The sequence below is a fragment of the Accipiter gentilis genome, chromosome 8, assembly GCF_929443795.1.
Source record: "Accipiter gentilis chromosome 8, bAccGen1.1, whole genome shotgun sequence".
Classification (NCBI taxonomy): Eukaryota; Metazoa; Chordata; class Aves; order Accipitriformes; family Accipitridae; genus Astur; species Astur gentilis.
In genome coordinates this window covers 40670676-40690500 of record NC_064887.1, presented here as the reverse complement: position 1 = coordinate 40690500, position 19825 = coordinate 40670676, and the positions used below count along the sequence as shown (strand labels likewise).

Here is a 19825-nt window from a genome sequence, read left to right as displayed (position 1 = left end):
GGCCAAATCCTGGCCTGGCGCAGGGCTGCGAGCTGTGGGATGGTGCCCCGATGCCGCTGCCCTCCCCTCTGCCTCCTGCTGTGCCCACTGCTCCTGGGGCAGCCCTAGGCTGGGTCTGGCCATGTGTCCCAGCTCTGTTGGACTGTGTTGCCTCAAGGCAGCTGGGTTTGAGGCATCCCTGGCCCAAGGGTCCTTGAAACCTTCTGGATCACCCCATATTAAACTAAAGCAAGTGAATTTTTTCCAAAATACCTTGTATTTAGAGATGAAAATAAAGCTTAAAAAAAAAAACCAAAACCAAACCAAAACCAACCAGTTGCAACATCAATAGCCAACCAGCCCAGGGCCCCTCCAGTTTGCTCGTCCCCATCCTCAGCGACCCTGTGTCCCTTCCACAACGCCTGCTGCACCTGGGGGACAGGAGCAGCCCCTTCCCTCCCAGTAAGGCCAATGGGAACCGGTCTCATCTTCCCAGTTCACAGATACAAGCAAAGCCAAGCAGGTCCAGCATCTGCCCGTGTCTGGAAGCAGATCCTAGAGGGGTCACCCCGAGGGCTTATCCCATAGGGGATGAGGTGCTGAGCTACCCCATCACATCCCCCGTGGTCCCTGGGTGCTGCTTAAAGCTCCTCAGCCGGCTCCAGCACCGTGGGCCTGCTGTGGCCAGCCTCGGTCCAGGCCAGCGATGCCAGGCCACCGTGCGGTGTGGTGCCATCCCCTGAAATGCTGTCAGCTTGATCCCCATCCCTGCTGCTCAGCCCTTCTGAGGCAAGCAGCTGTGTGCCATTATGGGGGGAGACTTTGTCCAAGCGTGGGGTGAACGTGTGGCCACCGAAGGCTTCATGCAGGGTCTCGGGGGCTTCACCAAGGTGCTCTGGCCACAGCGGCTCTGGGGGCTTCTCATCCCCAGCTTGGGGCTGTGTGTAAGCCACGCGGGAGGCAGCTGCATTGTGCAGGGACCTGGAGAAAACTGAGTGCGAAGGAGGGTCAGGGCCCACTCCAGTGCCCCGAGCTCCCGGTGCAGCCCCGGCGCAGCACTCACCTCGCACAGGTCTGAAGTCGCCATCTGCCTCGGCCTTGCTGGGGGCAAAGGGGCTGATGGAGGGGAAGACGATGAGCGCGAAAGAGAGGAGCAGGACCTGGGGGCAGAGGGGAGACGTCGCTGTGCACAGTGGTGGAGGGGGACCAGGTTCTACGACACGGCTCCCAGGTAGGCGGCTGGTGGCAGAACCAGGACTGTGTCCCTCCATCCCTCCCAGTGCATGTGCCCCTGCCAGCATGCCTCCATCCATCCCTTCCTCTATCCATCCATCCATCCTCACATGCCTCCATCCCTTCTTCCATCCATCCAACCTTGGAGCATCTATCCCTCTGCCTCAGCACTCATCCATCCCTCTGTCCATCCTTCCATCCATATCTGCATGGCTCTGAGCGTCCCTCCCTCCCTCCCTCCAAGCAAGGAGGCCATGGGGGGGTTGGGGGCTCCACACACCGCGATGCAGGTTCCCGTCTGCGCTGCCTTGTTGCTTGACTGTACCACAAGGGCTTGAAGTTTCTTCAGCTGCTCCAGGAGGGACCTGGGGACAGGGAGAGCCCGTTAGCACCTCCAAGCCCCTCCTGCCCTTAATAGGTCTGGCTGGGGCAGGCAGGAGGAGTCCCAGCCCCATCCTACCCCCCCATTGTCCCCATCCTGCCCCAGGGAACACCTACGAGTTCTGCTTCTCCAGGTGCAAGACTTTCCTCTGCAGCTCCTGGTTCTGGGCCGTGCACGCTGACATCCTGGGGGACAGGGAGAGGAGGATGAGGTTGGGGGGGGGGACAGCTGGGGGGGCTGGCAAAGAGCAGCATGCCCATCACTGGCCAGCCAGGTGCCCCCAGGGTGCCTGGGGTGGGGGTGGGGGGGGTGTGCCAGCCCCCGGGGGCTGGTGTGCGGCCATGCCCAGAGTAGGGGTTTGGGGTCCATACCGGCTCTCCAGCCCGTCGATATACTCCTTCTTCTTCTTGCGGCTCTCCTGAGCTGACTGCTTGTTCCTGATCTTCCGCCGGATCTTCTTCAGCACCCGCTCCTCATACTGGGGGAGACAGGGGTGGAGGGTCAGGGCCGCTGGGGCTGGGACCCCCCAACTCTGCACCCTACCCAGGCGTGGTGGCACCCACCTTGGTGAGGGGCAGCTGCGTGGGCAGGGACACCCCCTCCTTCGCCAGCAGCTTCTTCTCATCCTCGGTCAGCACCAGCTCCTGGAATTGCCCCTGGCTCTGCCTCAGCAGGGAGCCAGGCACCTGCGGCTGCTGCGGGGCCACGGATGGGTGATGGCCCTGGGTGGCTGGGTCACCCCACGCCTGACCCCAGGGACCACAGTGTGGGGATGAGGATGGGATCGTGGTCAGGAAGGGACAGGGAGGGGGCCATGGTGTGGGAAAGGGGACGAGTGTGGGGATGGAGAGGGGATCATGGTCCAGGAAGGGACAAAGCTGGGGACGAGGAGGGATGGGGACACAAGGGCAGAGACTCACAGTATCAGAGCTGCCTGAGAGCAGCAGGTCCTTGACGGTGAGGGTGCAGGATGCGGGTGGGGAGACCACGGGCAGGTCCTGGCTCTCCTCCAGGAAGAAGCCAGGGTGCCACATGTCTGGGTGAGGGGAGAGCAGAAGCTGTCAGCAGTCCTGTGTCCCCCAGTGTCCCCAGTACAGGACCCTCATCCCTGCCATGGCCCAGAGCTATGGTGACTTGCTGCCACCTACCAGTCCAGTGGACCCAGACTCTGTCCCCCCAAACTGTCCCTCTGGTCCTGCCCCAGCACCTCCTGAACACCCTGTGCTGGTAAGTGTTTACACTCAGCACCTCCAGCCTCCCCAAACATCCCTCCTCTTCCAGTCTCTCCCACCAACACCAGCCTGCCCAGTTCATGCCAGTTCCCAAGCTCTCCCCACTACCCCTGGCTCCCCCCTAGTCCTCCAGACTTCCCAGTTCTCCCCGGTCTGCCCAGTTGCATCCAGTGCCCCCCAGCTCCCCTCATTTCCTCACTAGCCCCAAGAGACCCCAGCTCCCCTGTCCCCCTCAGGTCCCCAACGTCCCCAGTCCCCCCCCAGTCCCTCCAGTGCCCCCAGCCTGGTCCTTTGCCCAGTCTCTTCCCCGTGGCTCACCCAGGTCGATGGAGACCTCAGGGTGCAGGGCCCCAGTCCCCCCTGGGAGGGACAGAGCCCGACAGGGGTTGGTGTAGGGGTACAGGACCTCACTGGGACCCCCTTCACAGCATCTGGGGGGGCTGTCGAGCTGGTCAGAGGGGGGGTCCTCGGAGACCCCACTGTCGCTGGCGGCTGGGGACCAGCTGGGCGAGTCGGACACTGAGTCCCCAGAGCCCAGGATGGAGCTGAGGAAGTCCTCGCTGTCCTGGGCACGCTGCAGGGACACGGCACCTGTCACCCTGGGGTGCCCATCACCCTGGGGTGCCCACAGGAGCTGCCCATGCTGCAGGGTGGTCCCAGCTTCAGGGCAAGGCGTGGGGATGGGGCTCTCCTGCCAGACCCAGGGATGAGGTGGGGATTGGCCCCCCCAGCCCAGGGGACTCACCCCGTCCTCGTGCCAAGTGCCTGGTGGTGTCCCCAACTCCACACTGCGGAGGATCCCATCCTGGCGGTCAAAGAGGAGGTCCAGCAGGTCGAGGCTGTCCACGCCAGAGGCCATGGCTGCGAGGTGGCAGAGTCAGGTCCCTAACCCAGTCCCCGTGATTGCCCCCTTCTGCCTCCCCCCCAAGCTACACGGCCCCAGGGACACCCCAAATCGCGGGGCAGGCATGGGGCTGGTGAGAGGGAGCAGGGAGCATGGCTGGACATGGGCACATGTGTGTGGGACCATGGGGAGGTGTATCTACATGCATATGCACATATGTGACAGTGCGTGTGACCACGTGGATGTGTGCACGGCTGGATGTGCACATGGCCATACTGGCACACGCGTGTGCAGAGCTGTGTGTCTGTGCAATCACACGACCACGCAATATGCACGTGTGTGCCCACACAGACATGGCTGTGTGAACACATGTGCACGCATGTGCCAGCACCTGTATGTGAGCACATCTGGCAAAGTCCTATGTGCATGTGTGTGGGAGGGAGAGCATGAGCATGCAGGGGCTCAAGGGCAGCCGCCCCCGCCCCCTTCCAGCAGCTGAAACTCCCAAATCCTCTATTTTTTCCCCCAAGAGAACTGCACAGCCAAGGGCTCCCCACAGGCACCCAGCTGCCCCAGCCCCACCATGCCCCCCAAGTGCAGGAGCAGGATGAGTGCTCAGACCCAAGGGCTGGGTCAGCTCCCCCATCCAGCCCTGTCCCATGTGTATGACCACTCCGGAAGATCAGGTTAATCATTTTGGGTGGCAAGTGGAGGGGGAGGAGACTGCTGCCACCGGCCAGCCCCAAGGAGGGGACTCAGCCCCGCTCTGCCACTGCCACTTTAGGCACTGCTTGAGACCCCAGACTCAGAGAAAACCAACAGGCCAATTGACCAGTTGCCCAAACGGCCGATCAGCCAATTGACAACCCAACTAACCGACCAGCTGACCAACCAGTTGACCAACTGACTAACTGGATGACCAGCCAAATAAATGAACCAGTCAAGAAACAGACCAAACGGTCAACCTGTTGGCCAAATGACCAACTGATTGACTGACCAACTAACCAACCCACTGACCAACTGACTGACCAGTCAACTGTCTGATTGATTGATCAACCAACCCACCACCCAACCACTCAACCCACCACTCAACCCACCACCCAACTACCCAAGCCACTCCACCCAACCCATTACCTAACTGTCCTTCCCAACCTATTAAGCACTGACTCAAGTGTCCTTCAAGCCGGGTTTGGGGACGGTTGTCATTACCAGGAAGTTTGGCTGGCCAATCCAGGCAAGGGGCTTTATTGCACCCTGTCCTTCATCGTCAGTCCTTCCAGTGAGCCCTGACAGCCCGATGGGACCAGCAGGTAGAGGGAACCTGTTGAGCGCTGGCAGCCAGGACATACCTGTGTGAGATCCCATTCCCACGGATCCGTGCTGTCTTCTCAACCCCCTCAGTGCACGGAAGAGCGGGGCGGACACCGAGCCCAGCCACCTCCTCCTCTGTGGTGTCCTGACCCAAGTGGCAAAGTTTAAACTCCAACTGCACAGAAATAATGTCCCAGATTGCAAAATCTCCTGACCCTGATTGGGGATGGCAGTGAGCAATGGCAGGGCTGCCCTGGGGCCGGACCCACTGCGCTCCGTAATTCATTAGCCAAATGTTTTTGTCCTCCGCCACCGAATGGGGCAGGAGGGGCCCGGGGCTGGTGAGCAAAGTCCAACTGCTGTGATTGCCCGTGAACTTTCACCCATTTTTGGGGACAATTTCCCTTTTTTTCAGAGCGTATCAGCGTTAATCGCATTTTATAGGTGTCGAGAACAACATCCGGGGAAGACGTCGACTTGGACTCTACCACTTATGGCTTCCTCCACAACAAACCACGGTCCCCTCCGCTCCCTGCGGCCAGGGCTGGCCCAGATACCTGGGTTCTGCTGCCTGCCTGGCCGTTGCCTGCCAGCGGGGCTGCCTGCACCCTCCATGCCTCCATTTGCCCCGTGGCTGTCTGGGGGCCAAACACGCTACGGTTCGTCCACCGCCACATTCGTCCCTCCCTATCGCCCCACAGCGAGGGCGCCAGCCCAACGTGTGTCAGCCTCCAGATCAGCCCCTTCCCACCAGATCCCCTGGGATCCCGCCGGATCCCCTTCACGCAGGGAGGGGACGGGTGAGTAAGGCGGCGTGTGACCGAGGCGTGGCGCAGGGACAAGGCCGCGTCCCGTTATCGGCTGCTCGACGCCCTCTGACCGGGCGGCAGCTGCCCGCACCGCTCCCTGGTTTATGGCCCGGCAGCAGAGACGGGAGCCCCTGGAACCGAGCAAAGGGCGTCCGTCCGTCCGTCCGTCTGTCCGCCCGCCTGGCGCCACGGTCTTCCCCAGGGACTGCTAATTGCCTGGCTTCGTTAGGGCCCTCGAGCATCCCCTTGGGCCTGCTGCCTGGGGTCCAGGCAGGAGGGCAGAGTGGGCAGAGAGTGGGCAGGGGCTGGGCAGGGCAGACAGGGGCTGGGGGGGGGGGGTCTCTGCTAATTACTGAGAAGACAATTAGCGCTCCCTCCCCCAGCTGCCAACCTCAGGCCTCGCCCCCCTCAGCCATGGCCGCCCGCCCCGCCGCCTCCTCCCTCTCCCCCCTCAGCGAACTCTCGCGAGACTCCACAACCCCGCCTCCACTCTCACTCCCCGCCCCTTTCTGCCCCCCTCCCCTTTATGGCCCCGCCCCTCCCGCGCGGCTCCGCGCCGCGCGGCCCCATTGGCCCCGCCCGGCCCCGCCCCCCTTCTGACCCCGCCCCCGCGCGTCCCCGCGCCGCGCGGCCGCGCCCCCGCTAAGGCCCCGCAGGCGCGGCCCGGCCCGGCCATGCTGGCCAAGAGGAAGCCGGTGCTGCCGGCCCTCAACATCGCCCCCAGCGCCGCCGAGGGGCCGAGCCCCGACGGCTCCGCCGAGTGAGTGAGTGGTGGCGGGGCCCGCCCAGCCTGCGCCGCGGTCGTGGGGCGGAGTGGTGGTGGTGGTGGGGGGGGTTACCGGGCCTGGGAGGGCCGGGACAGGGCGGGCAGCGGGCCTGAGGGGAGCAGGGACAGACCCCGGGGTAGGGGGGGTGTCAGGACAGGCCTGAGGGGAGTAGGGACAGGCCTGGTGGTGTTGGGGAGCAGGACAGGCCTGGAGGGTTGGGGAGCAGGTCAGGCCTTGGTGGGGGGGGGGGTCAGGGCTGGCCTGAGGGGAGCAGGGACAGGCCTGGAGGGGGGTCAGGGCAGGCCTGGGGGGAAGCACGGACAGGCCTGGGGGCTGGTGGGTCAGGGCAGGCCTGGAGGGGGGTCAGGGCAGGCCTGAGGGGAGCAGAGACAGGCCTGGGTGTGGGGGGGTCAGGGCAGGCCTGGGGAGAGCAAGGACAGGCCTGGGGGGAGCAGGGTCAGGCCGAGGCTGGGGTCTGGATGGGCCCAGCCTGGGGGTGTCTGGGGTGGGTAGGGGGTCCGGGAGCTGGAGCTGGGGGGGATGGCAGGTTGGGGGTTAGGGAGGCTGGGCTGGGGCAGGTGGGGATGGGATGAGGCAGGAGTGGAGGCTGGGCTGATCCCCAGGTTTGCTTGGGGGGGGTGGCAGTGAAGGCAGAGGAGGCTGGGGGAAGGTCTGGGGGCAGCTGAGGCCTGGGGCATGTGGGGACCAGGCCTGGACACAGAGGTTGGGGCTAGGATGGGGACTTAGACTTGGGGAAGCAAGACTGGGGGGGGATAATCAGGACTGGGGGGGGCAGGACGTGTGGGGCAAAGGGTAATGGTGGAGAGGGGGTCATGGGCAGTGCTAGGGGGAGGCAGAGCATCACATGGGGGTGCGGGATGGAAGGGGTGGGATGAGACGGTCCCAAACCGTTGCCCTAGGTGTGGGTGGTGGGGGATAAGATGGTGAGCAGCAAATGGGAGAGAGCAGCTGGAGCCTGTGCGGGCAATGGGAGCTCAGCAGCAGGTGCTGGGGGAGCACAGATGCCCCTTTGTGCTCGGGAGTGGTGGGTTTGGGGGTGGTGGAGCAGGGGGGTGTAATGGAGCAGGGGCTTGCTGGACACCGTGGAAAGCCCTTCTCATGTTTCGCAGCAAAATCCAAGCTTGGCTTCCCTTGTTGGGAAAGGGAGAGGTTGCTGGTGCTGCCGTTCTCTCCGGGCTGAGCTGTGCTGCCACTTTAAGGACTGAAGTATTTTCCCTACTCCTTGGCTTTCCCAAAACGGCTGACTGCACTAAAGCTCCTCTCCAGAGGAGATGTGTGTGTTGGGCAGATATTGCACCATGGGTCTCGCTGTCCGTGTGACCCTGTCAGCACCAGAGCTGAGCCCTGCCTCTCTCCAGAGCTTTGCTTTAGTCTTGCTGCTGTATCAGGGGCTGAGTACATGTCAGATGATGGTTTTCAGTTATTTCCTTCCACTTCCCTAAAAAAAAAACCCCTCTTTCTCTGATGCTGCCCTTGTAGTCTCTGACCATCCCTCCTGTCTCCTCCTCCCCTCTCCAGGGCGAACCTGGTAGATCTTCAGAAGAAGCTTGAGGAACTGGAGCTGGACGAGCAGCAGAAGAAGCGCCTGGAAGCTTTCCTCACACAGAAGGCCAAAGTGGGCGAGCTGAAGGACGATGACTTTGAGAGGATCTCCGAATTGGGGGCTGGCAATGGCGGTGTGGTCACCAAAGTGCAGCACAAACCCTCAGGGCTTGTTATGGCACGGAAGGTAATGGGGGAGTGGGAGGAGTGGGTGGTGGTGTTGTGCTAGAGAGTGTCCGGCACTCGCCCTGGCTCTGGGAGAGCCAGGGATCTCTCTGGGATCTCTCTGCAGTGACCTGTCTGCACCCTAACCACTTCGCCTGGGTCAGAACCATGGTCCTGGCTGGCCCTGGCTAGGTTTTACGTGGAGCCTCTCGTGCTTCATCTCCAAGCTGCCCTGCTTGTCTCCAAGTCCTCCTCTGGGAGAGGCTGTGCTCTTAGCAACAGCTCCCTGGGGTTTGGAGCGTCTTGTGTAAAAACATACGTTTACTCTTTTTTCCAGTGAAGATGGTTTTAATGAACTCAGCTAAACTGGATAGAAGCAGTAGGAAGAAGATCTCTTGAGGATCCTAGGTCATTGCTAACGAGGACTGGAAATGGCTGGTGGAGGATGGGTTTGGCGCACACACGTTCCTCACCCCCCCACTTAACAGATCCTCAAGGAAGCTCCAAGCAGCCATGACAGCAATTCCTCTCAGATGCAGATTTATGGGCAACGTCTTCTACTGTGGTGCCCTACAGTAGAAAACTAGGAGATGCTTTGTCTGCCTATTAGAAAAGGCAGTGCTCAGTGAGAACAGTGCAACCGCTCACTTGTAGGACAGCTTCCTTGAAAGTCTGGTCTCACCTGCTGTTGGGATGGTTTAGCGGGTCTCATGAGCAAATCCGCTTCTCTAGGTGGCTTCACTCTCAGCCGAGTTCTCAGAGTCTTCCAGGGTGTTTGGTTTGGGAGCATTGGTTGTCACTGGGTGGTTTTAAGACTGTTGGGAGCTCCATGTTCAGGAACTGAAGTGAAAGCAAGCTGCTGTCCTTCCTGTAGATGCTGGCCTTTGTAGGTCTGTGGGAAGGACAGACGTCCCTGGGGTAGGGTGTCCTAGAGCTTACAGTAACAGTGGCTCTTTTATCTGACCTGCCATCGTATTTTCTAGCCTCTACCCACAGCTGTGTTAACTAACTCTATGTGGAGCCCAAGGAATAAAGCAACTGCTCTTTCACGTGCATAATCTTCATGGGATTTTTTTACTTTCTGTGGTTTCCTTGATATCAGAGCACCTCTTCTTACAACACCTACAGAACTTGTGAAAATGTTCCTGTCTGCTGAGTCAGATCTGCATCAAACTTCTGACTTGTCTTTCTGCTCTGTATCTTGTGTGATCTCTGGGTGTTACATGGCCGGCAGTTGCTTCAGTCGCTAACAGGTTACACAGGGCTCTACCTCTCCCTTTATCCTTAATGTTAGCCTGCAAATGGTAAAAAGTCTATGCCAAAGCAGAGCTTCCCTTGAAGATGTTTTTTTTTTTATTCTTTCCAACACTCAGGACTTGCTCATGTGGTTCCTGTAAGTTTTTCCAGGCATTACACCTTGAATATTTTTTTCTTTCTTGGCAGCTGATTCATTTAGAAATCAAACCGGCCATCAGGAATCGGATTATCCGAGAGCTGCAGGTGCTGCACGAGTGTAATTCCCCATATATCGTGGGTTTCTATGGAGCCTTCTACAGCGATGGAGAGATCTCCATCTGCATGGAGCACATGGTGAGTCCCCATTCCTCCTCTGCAAACTGCCGTTCCCTGGAGTGTTCTGAATTGCATCTCCCCAAGACTTGAAATTTCAAGTGAAATGGGTTAGGGTGCTGGCAGCCGCAATGGCTCCTTGCTCTGGCTGCAGCAAGGCCACTGTGTGCCTGGTAGGACCTGCACTCTCCTGCTTAGGCATTGATATGACAGAGAGATTGACTTTTTGGAAAGCGGAAGCAGAGGTTTGGGGGGTTGGCCAAAAGGAAATGTTGTAAACCTGCCACTCTACAGAGCTTGCAGTGAAGCACAGTGTGCAGTTTCTGTTGTCTCTGGCGGTGAATAGTGTTGTCGCTCCTCCGGATCAGTGCTGACAGCATCATCTTCACATTTACCACTGAGAGAAAGGAAGCTAAGAACTAATAGCAAGAAGTAGAGCTGATAGAAGATAGCATTAAAATAGTTTTCAGCAAGATGCTTGAGCTCTGATTACCAGCTATCTTTTTTTCTGCTGTAAACGAGGTGTACTTGATGCTGAGTTGTTGCAGACAGCTGAGCTGGGATGCTACGTACTGCTTGCATACCACTTGCCCTCCCTGGGCATACTTGCCTGTACAGCCAGCTGCTCTGTTTTCCTGCCAGTGATTGGCGTGTTGGTCATTTCAGTGTTCTTTGTTTTAGGATGGTGGGTCTTTGGATCAAGTGTTGAAAGAAGCCAAAAGAATTCCTGAGGAGATCTTGGGGAAAGTCAGTATAGCGGTGAGTTACAGTGGCTCTTCAGGCTTCCAGAAAGCATTTGCTGGGCACGGTTTGGGAATAATGCTTGTATTACCTTAGAAAGCTTTCTTCGTTTCCCCATACACGCTTTCCTATCCTGACCTAGGGCAAGAGGCAGTGGTGTGTGCAAGAGGGGAGGGGGGAAAGCATATTCATAACCACTCTCCATAGCTCCAACTCCTTGCATTGCACCAGCTGGTGTTGGCCTCTCCTTGAGAAGATTTGGGAGAATGTTTCTTGGGTGGTAAACCCAAGATCTGTGATTGACTTGATGATAAATTGTAAACCCTGAAACATGGAGACACTATGGGATGGTTTTCCTCACCAAACTGCAGTGTGGCAGCACCCAGAGTTTATGCAACGTGTCCTGCCGAAGGGAAAGCACTTCCCTTCCCAGCTCTGACCTCATCCTGTCTTTGGTTTCCTTCTAGGTTCTGAGAGGCTTGGCGTATCTGAGAGAGAAGCACCAAATCATGCACAGAGGTGAGAGGAGGAACCTAAAAATAACTGCCTGCAGTACAAGAGCCCTGTATTTTACCTAGAGTTGTGTTTACGCTCTTGTCTCTTGCTGTTGTCAGATGTGAAGCCTTCTAACATCCTGGTTAATTCTCGAGGAGAGATTAAGCTGTGTGATTTTGGGGTCAGCGGTCAACTCATTGACTCCATGGCAAACTCTTTTGTGGGAACTCGGTCCTACATGTCTGTAAGTTCCTTTCAACTGTTGGCTGTTTTGGGTTTTTGGGGGATTTGGGTTTTTTGGGGGGAGGGGGTTGGGGGAGGTGTGGTGGTTTTGGGTTTTTTTACAATTTGGGTTCAACTCAGCTCTTACAGAATCAGCACATAGTATCTGATTTGCTTACAGTTTTGCTCTATGTTTTCCTCCTTCTCTGGACTGCCCCATTCCTGGTTCACATCAGGGGCGAGCCCAGTGCTTCGAGGCACTGTCCTGTGCTGGAGAAGCAGATGCCGCCTCATCCTCCTGAGGAGTCGGTGTCCTGTCGACTCTAGCCTGTGCCTGGCTAGTGGTGGTGGCATGTGGAAGTGCAGAGACTTGCAGGGAAAGATGTTTCAGATCCTACAAATGCTTCCATGTTTTATTTTGGCGAGTGTTTGTGGGTTCAGAAACATCGTTCTATTTTCTGTATGCAAAGCTCTGTGCAGAAAAATGATTGTGGAGGGGATGCAGATGCTGGTACATGCACCTCCTCTGCTGCTTTGACCATGTGCACTTGCTGGCAAAATTGGGGTAAAACCAGTTTAGTACAGGTGGGTTTTTGTACAGGCTAATGGGAAATTAAAGCCAAATTGGAGTCAGCCAGTGAGAGTGAACTGCAGGAAGAGCTGTTTGTGCCTCTCCTCCTTTAAATGAGAATAATCAGTGTTAGCTCAACTGCAGATAATATGGTGTCCTTAACAATAAAATCACCTTCTGGCTGGCTCTGATTCCCCAGGTCCTGCTGGCTGAAAGGCAGAGGACAGGTGGGGGTCTTCTCACCTCACCATGTGTAGTTGTGGCTGGGAATGAGCGGTGGGTTATTAGGGGAAGCCATCAGACTACACTTCTGTGCTTAGGTCTGAGCTGCTCTCGTATTTTGGGAATGGTTATTCAAGTACAGTTATAGTTAGACAGTGGCTATTTAAAAATAATATCTCCTTTGCACTCAGCCACTGGGTCTGCACAGCTGACTCAAAGCTGCCAGTATGGATGACTTGCATTGATTGATTTAATTTTTATTTCTCTTTCAATGGTAAGAGCCTAGAGTAGATTTTTCTGCTCCTCAAATTCCTCTTGTGTATTAACAGGAATGAGCAGGAAAACAAAAAATTTTGCTAATAAATTGAGTTCATTAGATCTCAGCATACAGAGAAATAGATTCCTACTGTGTACTCTGGACTCCTAAGTATAAGCAGCTGTAAATGCTGCTCAACTCTAGCTGTTGATTAGCTGCGTACAAGTGCTTTATGTTTGCACATGATGCAAATGAAAGATCCCCTTTGCACATGACCCCTTTGGGACAGCCCTTTCCCTGAAGGGGTGGAGAGCTGAGCTGGAGAGGCTGTCAGGATATCGAGTCTCATCTATTTAATTTCAGTGCATGATGTTTATGACTTTGCGTATTGATATTCTGTGTCAGTGTGTGTTTCTGTGGTCTTTCCTTCCAGCCCGAGCGGTTGCAGGGCACCCACTACTCGGTCCAGTCCGACATCTGGAGCATGGGTCTGTCGTTAGTGGAGCTGTCTATCGGAAGGTACCCAATCCCCCCGCCAGACTCCAAGGAACTGGAAGCAATATTTGGCCGTCCTGTGGTGGACGGGGCAGAGGGAGAGTCTCACAGCATCTCGCCGCGGGCCAGGCCCCCAGGACGCCCCGTCAGTGGTAGGGGCTGTCGTATGCATTGGAAACAACATGCAGACGTGGGGGCAAAGGGGTCGGGTTGTGTTCGGTGTGGCTGGGTTAGCCAAAGGCTGTTTTGGATGAGGTTGTGGTGGGGAGGTGAGTGTTTCTAGAGAGGCCCCTCTCTGCAGAGCAGATGGAGCCATGTCAATTCTCCAGCAGTATCTGCTCTACCACGGAGGTTTGTAATTCCTCACGAGCACAGGCAGGAGTCTGGTGTTGCATGGGGAGGTGAGAAGATTGCTCTCAGGATGTCAACCAGGGTCTGTTAAGATTTTTGAAGAGCTCAGTTAATCTGCCTTTAGACCCTCCTGCATCCCACGAGAAGGCTCAAGCCATGCAGCAAATCACCCTGTGCTGGGGACGGTGCAGGCTGTTGGGATGTGGATCCCTTGGAGGAGATGCTTTGAGGGACACTGTCACAGCCCATGTTGCTCCTCAGGCTCTACCTGTGCTGCCAACAGGTTCCTTTCAAGCTTGGGGCAGCTTTTTGGGAACGGCTTTGCTGGAAGCTCTTGTGGAGGTACCACACTGGCACAGGTGTTTGAAGGAGGCTCTGCTCAACCCATTTGCTTGGAAGCAGAAGGCTCTAGAAGCACTGCCAGCCTGCCACAGCAGATGGTCTGGTACTCTCCAAATGCTCCAAGCTAGGAAATAAATCTGGACTATAGGCACGGAGAAAGAAATCCAAGATTTTGGAATGTGTTTTCGTTTTCGCTCCGTTTTTTTTTTTAACCACGAGTCAATTCCCAAGTGGGTTGCCTCTGCCGCTCCCAGCTAAAGTCCCACAGCACACATGCTTCTCACACAAAATGAGGCCCCTTGCTGTCCCTGAACAGCCTCTCACCACTGTTTTTGTCATCTTAACCGTGCAGGCCATGGGATGGACAGCCGGCCTGCAATGGCCATCTTTGAACTGCTGGATTATATAGTTAATGAGGTGGGTATTTCTTTACTGTCAGCTCTGCTGGGCTTCCCTGAGGTACCACAGTGTCACGTCCACTGCTGAGTCAGGATGGGCTCTGAAACCTTTGCTTGAACAGGGGCTTTTTGATAGAGAGCCCCTCTGAGCTGCACTGACGTCCTTTCCTTCTCCCCGTTACCTATTTGTAATGCAGAAGAATCTCTGGTTTTGGAATAAGGCTCTGCAGGGGAAGTTTGTAATATCCTTGAAAGAGGAGAGCAGCAAGGGGAGCTCTTGGCTGTAATGACCTGCTCCATCTGCAACTGGCCATTTCAAACATGCTTCTCCTTAGATCAGCAAAGGATGAACACTCCCTCTGTGCAGATGCTGAGGTTGTGCCTCAGATGTTTTCTCAGATGAAGCCCTTTGAATGAGGGTGACCAGTGCTAAAATCCCAGGCTGAAATGTCCTGCCAGACTTGGAAGGTAGGGTCCATCCCACCAGCAAGTGGAAAGAGCAGCTTCTCCTTTCAGGGTGATAAGAATTGACCCCTAGTTGTCATTTCTGGATCGGCTTCGTCCGCTGTAGGCGTTGCCAGAGGCGGGATTTGCGAGCTTGGATCCAGAATTGCGATGCTGCAATTTCGGTTTCCCAGCTTTGGCAGTGATTCAGCATGGGGTCCCCCCCAGCTGCGTGTCATGCTGGGGCAGCAGTTTGCTGCCAGCCCAGCCACGTTCTGCCAGGGTAAGAAATGGCAGAGAGCAGTTCCCTAGTTGTAAAGGGCAGCTTGGAGGAGGAGGGTAGCTGTAGAGCACAGCTTTTCTGCAGCTCATTAAAGACTGTAGGTGACACTCGGTGTTTTGACCCATTAACACACAGTGATGCAGAAAACCCTTCTTTTCTCTGCAGCCACCTCCCAAGCTGCCGAATGGAGTTTTCACGCAAGATTTCCAGGAGTTTGTAAATAAATGGTAAGGATTTCATCTTACAGCTGAAGGTGGAGGCCTGTATGTACTCCCTGACAGCTCTGCAGGCTGCCCCTCCACCCAAAATGTTCAGTGTAACACAATGTTCTCCATGCTCTGTAGGTGATCTCTCCTTGGCCGCAGTATGATCCTTCATTGTGCTGGGAACTCCTGCCTTGGGAAGGGTTGGAATAAAAGCAGTTTATTTGTGGTGATGCTTAGCAGTATCCCAGCACCTTCTAAATATGAACCTGGCAGGGGGATGGTGGAGCAGATTGCTGGGGCTGTGAGTCACCCCACAGCCTTGCAGGCACCAGGCATACACCATCAACTTCCAGACCTTCTGATGTGGTGGGGGGACACCTGAAGATGCTGCTGCAGCTCCTATTGAATCGCAGAGACTGGACATTATAAAAAAGTCACTCATCCCCCGCCAAGCCTTAGGTCCTTGTCTCCATTTGCAGTGTGCAGTTCATCCACACAATCTAGAAGAGACAGATCCTGCAGCTTTCCCTAGGAGGTGGGCTGTTGGAGATAATGCTTTGTGAGCTGTTTCCATGCTGCCAGGCTCCTGGGGAAGGCAGCCAGGAGGCCAAGTGGCTTTTGGTGAAGCTGGAGACCTCTCCAGCCAGATAGCTGGTTTCCCACAAGAAACGTCTCAGCATTGGTTTTGGTCTCTTGTTCTTCTCATTTCAGCTTAATTAAAAATCCAGCAGAACGGGCAGATCTGAAGATGCTGATGGTAAGTAGGGAGAGCAATTTTCTTTCGACAGTGGGGTGGCACCAGATCTGTAAAATGCTGCCTTGTCCCTCTGTGCCTCTTGCTCAAAAGGCTGGAAGCTCCCAGGCTGAGCTTAAGATGAGCCAAATAGAGCCTGGGAGAGGGAATGACTCACCTGTGATTCAAAGGCAGTGATGGTATCTAGCCCATGCAGAGTCCGGGATGGGAACCACCCAGCTGTCCCATGTCTGCAGGGGTGCCTGAGACAAACCTTTGCTTCCCAGTTCATCTAGGCATATGAATATGAATATATGGAGCCGGCAATGTGCCCTCGCAGCCCAGAAAGCCAACCGTGTCCTGGGCTGCCTCAAAAGCAGCGTGGCCAGCAGGTCGAGGGAGGGGATTCTTCTCCTCTACTCTGCTCTGGTGAGACCCCACCTGCAGTACTGGGTCCAGCTCTGGGGTCCCCAGCATAAGACATGGACCTGCTCGAGCTGTGAAGACGATCGGGGGGGCTGGTGCACCTCCCCTATGAGGGCAGGGTGAGAGAGTTGGGGTTGTTTAGCCTGGAGAAGAGAAAGCTCTGGGGAGACCTTACAGCAGCCTTCCAGTACCTAATGGGCCCTACAGGAAAGATGGGGAGGGACTCTGTCAGGGAGTGTAGTGATAGGACGAGGGGTAACGGTTTTAAACTGAAAGAGGGTAGATTTAGATTAGATATTAGGAAGACGTCCTTGACTTTGAGGGTGGTGAGGCACTGGAACAGAGGCTGTGGATGCCCCACGCCTGGCAGTGTTCAAGGCCAGGCTGGACGGTGCTTTGAGCAACCTGCTCTAGTGGAAGGTGTCCCTGCTCGTGGCGGGGGGGTTGGAACTAGATGATCTTTAAGGTCCCTTCCAACCCAAACCATTCTATGAGCCCAGTTTAACCACATTGACCTCAGCTTTCCTCCTCGGCGGCGTGCTGAGCCCCTGAGCTACGTCTGGGTGCTCCCACATCGCCCTTGCAAAGGAGGTGGCCTGTGTCCTTGTGGCCCTGTGCCCTTGTGCAAAAGTTGTCTTGTCCTGCCTGTGCTTCTCTGACACCTTCTGCCCCAGGGGAGCAGGGTTTTCGTCTGCTCGCAGGCAGGGGCCATGCAGGCTCTGCTCTCCTCTAAATCTTCATTGCTCCCATGCCTGTGTGTTGACTACGTGGCCAGCACAGGTTAAAATCCCAGCCACGGGGCTGCAGGGAACAAATACTGTCCCAAAATCTGCTTTCGCTGCCTGAGAGCAGCCTGAGCTGTGGCACCAGGATCTTTTCACCTCTCCAGGGTCTAGCTCATGGCACGGCTGGGTTTTGGGAGCTGGGGAGCAGCCGGCGATGGTCCTAACCCTCTTTCCCTTCGCTTTCAGAGTCACACCTTCATCAAACGCTCCGAAGTGGAGGAGGTGGATTTCGCCGGCTGGCTGTGCAAAACACTACGGTTGAACCAGCCCAGCACACCCACCCGTGCTGCCATGTGAAGGCCGAGCCGACCGCCTGGTGTCAGTACATCTGCCTCTGTCACCATTTCCTCTCCTTCAGTAAATGACAGAACTGCCCTCCTTCCTTCTCCCTGGCCCCCGCTCGCCTCGCGTCCCAGCGGCAAAGCACCGTCCCCTCGGAAGCGTCTTTATCGGCCGTCCCCCAGCCAAAGCGGGGTTGGTTTCTTTTGATGTGGGGGTGTTCCAGGCCTCTGCTCCAGCTCTGGAGCTCCTGACACTTGGGAAATGTGGTGCTGCTTATGTTAATTTTTCTCTCTCTTTTTTTTTTTTTTGGAAACATGTTCACTTGGGTTAAAAAAAAAAAAGAAAATCATACGTGTGCACGCTTGCATGTGTGTGAGACGGTGGCAGGGGACGGGGACAAGGGCCCGCACAGCAGACGTTTCACCTCCTCCCTGTTTTTTATGTGGGCTCTGGGGCAGAGATATTGGTGGGGCCAGGAATTGGAGAAACCCTGTCTAGGGTGGCCAGAAACTGTCACCATCCTGCCCGGCATGGCTGGAGATGAGGTGGGCACCCCACTGATGCGGGCAGGAGGTGTACGGGATGATTTATAGCTGAGCTGGAGAAGAGCGTAGCAGTGAGCTCCCTCCCGGTCCTTCTGCGGGTGGAGGAGAGATTTGTAATTTTTTGTTTTCTTTCTAAACAGTTGTTTTAAAGCCTGTTCTTGTCGCGCACTGGATATTTAGCGAAGGGTCTTGATCTGTTCAGCACAGGCCGAGCTCTCGGCTCGCAGCAGGAGGGAATCGGGTGGGAGCTTGCGGGGTGGGTGCGTGAGCAGGTCCCCCCAGGACCGTGGCTCTCACCTTTAGGTGCCAAGGCAAGGGGAGAGCATGGGCTTTCCTTCCAGCACAGAGAGGTGGGAAGCAGAGCCCGGTTGTCGGACAGAGCCGGGCTAGCCCAAGAGTTGGGTCCCTCTCCTGACCCTGCCATCTCCTGGGGATGGGGAAGGGTGAAACCCCTCCAGGCTGCAGGTTTTCCCCCTCCAGCTGCCTCTCGCCCACCCCACGAGAGGCCTTGGCCATCGTGGCTGTAGCAGAGCCCCAGGGCTTCCCATCGGAGCCCCCCCCCCCCCAAGTCCCCAACTCCATTCATCCAGCAGGTGCGGGGTGGCTAGGCTGGGCCCTTCAGGTAGGCGATAAACCCACCCAGCGAGACCCACGTTGTCCTGAGGCCACGGGGTTTTCCGAAGACCACCTTGGTCTGACCATGGCTGACGGTCTCTCCCTGTCACGTTGTCGTCCCCCCCCTGCCCGGGAAGAACCTGGTAAACCCGCCCTCCAGGTCCCACCATGGCTGCGAAGGCTGAGCCCCAGCAGAGCGGCCGGATCCATCCCTGCCAGCACCACAGCTCCCCGCTGTCGCCTCATTTTCCACCACGTGTATGTGTTTTTGGGTGACTTGCTCCCCTGTTCCCCCACTGTGTGGGACCTCTGCGATCCCCAAGCCCCCTGTGAGGAGATGGTTTTTGGAAGCTTGGTGGGATTTTTATTTTTTTTTTGGCATGTTTTCCTTCTCTTTGGGCTGCTTTTTTTTAATCCCCTTGGGCTGGCAGCTGACATCTCCTCTGCCTGCGCTTGGGTCCCACCACAACAGCCCCCCAAAAACAAGTGCTGTGACACGGTAACCCCAAACCCCTCATATACCCTTTTCTTTCCCCATCCCTAGCAAAGGATGATGGTGTTGCCTTGCTTGGGTGAGTGCTGGGGGCAGCCGCGTTCCCCCCAAGGCAAACCTGGGGGGGAGACCCCAGATTTTGGGGGGCTGGGAATGTCTATGCTTGCTGGCTCAGCTCGTGCCCAGGCAAGTCGCCCCGGAGCTGCGGGGATGCTCATCATTATGTTTTTTGCCTCTTAATTTAAGTGGGAGGTGGGGAAGGGGACAGTTCATAAAGCTTTAGGATATTTTCAGTTGGGTTTGATGCTGGGCTTTGGAGGAGGAGGAGGAGAAAGCGTATCGAGCGTTTTGTTGGTGCAATTTATTTTTTTTAAACTTGGTATTTTCATCATGAGACAAAAAAAAAAAAAAATAAATGGCACTTTACATTTACAGGCCTTTTTTCTTCTTGCTTGTGCCCCAAGTGGCTTTAACCCCTGCAGAGCCGGAACCCCAGCGGGCCTTCCCTGGACGGGAGCCATGTCGCTGACCGTGCTTGGGGACATGGCCACGCCGGGATGTGCCGGGTCGCCGCGCTGCCCATCGGCCGCCTCCGGCGGAAGAAGGCGATAACGGAATTATCTTGGCAGGAGGCAGCCCCGGCCGGAACAGGTGCAAGGTCTGAGGATGGTGCGATGCCCTAAATCCTGCCCCAGGGGAGTCGGGATCAGCTCTGAAATATTTGGGGTGAAAAGAAGCAGGGAGAGGTGAAGGTGGGCTCTGCTAGCCTGGGACAGACTTGGCGAAATCAAAATCAGGCCCAGAATTGAAAAATAACTTTATTTTGCAGAGTTCTTGTGCCATTAGCGATGCCAGGGCTCTGGGGAGGTGATGCTGGGCGCCAGTCTTGGTGCTGTCCCCGCATGGGGGGGTCCCTGATGTGAAGCTCCTGTGGTGGCACTTTGGGGGGGGGTCCTGGTTTTGCTTGTCCTGGTACTTTGAGGTTCCCCCGGGGTCTGGGCTGTCCTGCAGAGACCGGGATAAACTCACTCCACCCATGAGAGCTGCAGCAGGTTTCAGTGACGTT

At 56.4% G+C, this 19825-nt stretch overlaps 2 protein-coding genes across 2 annotated transcripts; one reads left to right on the top strand and one right to left on the bottom strand.

Moving 5' to 3' along the window:
• Positions 1-109: 109 nt before the first annotated feature.
• Positions 110-5233, bottom strand: CREB3L3 (cAMP responsive element binding protein 3 like 3). The gene is made up of 10 exons (XM_049808279.1): positions 5020-5233; positions 3572-3687; positions 3145-3400; positions 2515-2630; positions 2158-2289; positions 1966-2072; positions 1711-1779; positions 1493-1577; positions 1043-1139; positions 110-970 (listed from the first exon to the last, which is right to left on the bottom strand). Exons 1-10 carry the CDS (start codon positions 5033-5035, stop codon positions 621-623), a joined length of 1344 nt encoding a protein of 447 aa, XP_049664236.1. The 5' UTR covers positions 5036-5233; the 3' UTR covers positions 110-620.
• Positions 5234-6407: 1174 nt separating this feature from the next.
• On the top strand, positions 6408-19191 carry MAP2K2 (mitogen-activated protein kinase kinase 2). Its single transcript, XM_049808274.1, has 11 exons — positions 6408-6550; positions 8097-8307; positions 9729-9875; positions 10536-10613; positions 11063-11114; positions 11210-11334; positions 12795-13008; positions 13902-13966; positions 14840-14901; positions 15592-15637; positions 17011-19191. The coding sequence occupies exons 1-11, from the start codon at positions 6465-6467 to the stop codon at positions 17119-17121; spliced, it is 1197 nt and encodes a 398-aa protein (XP_049664231.1). The 5' UTR covers positions 6408-6464; the 3' UTR covers positions 17122-19191.
• The last annotated feature ends 634 nt before the right edge of the window (positions 19192-19825 follow it).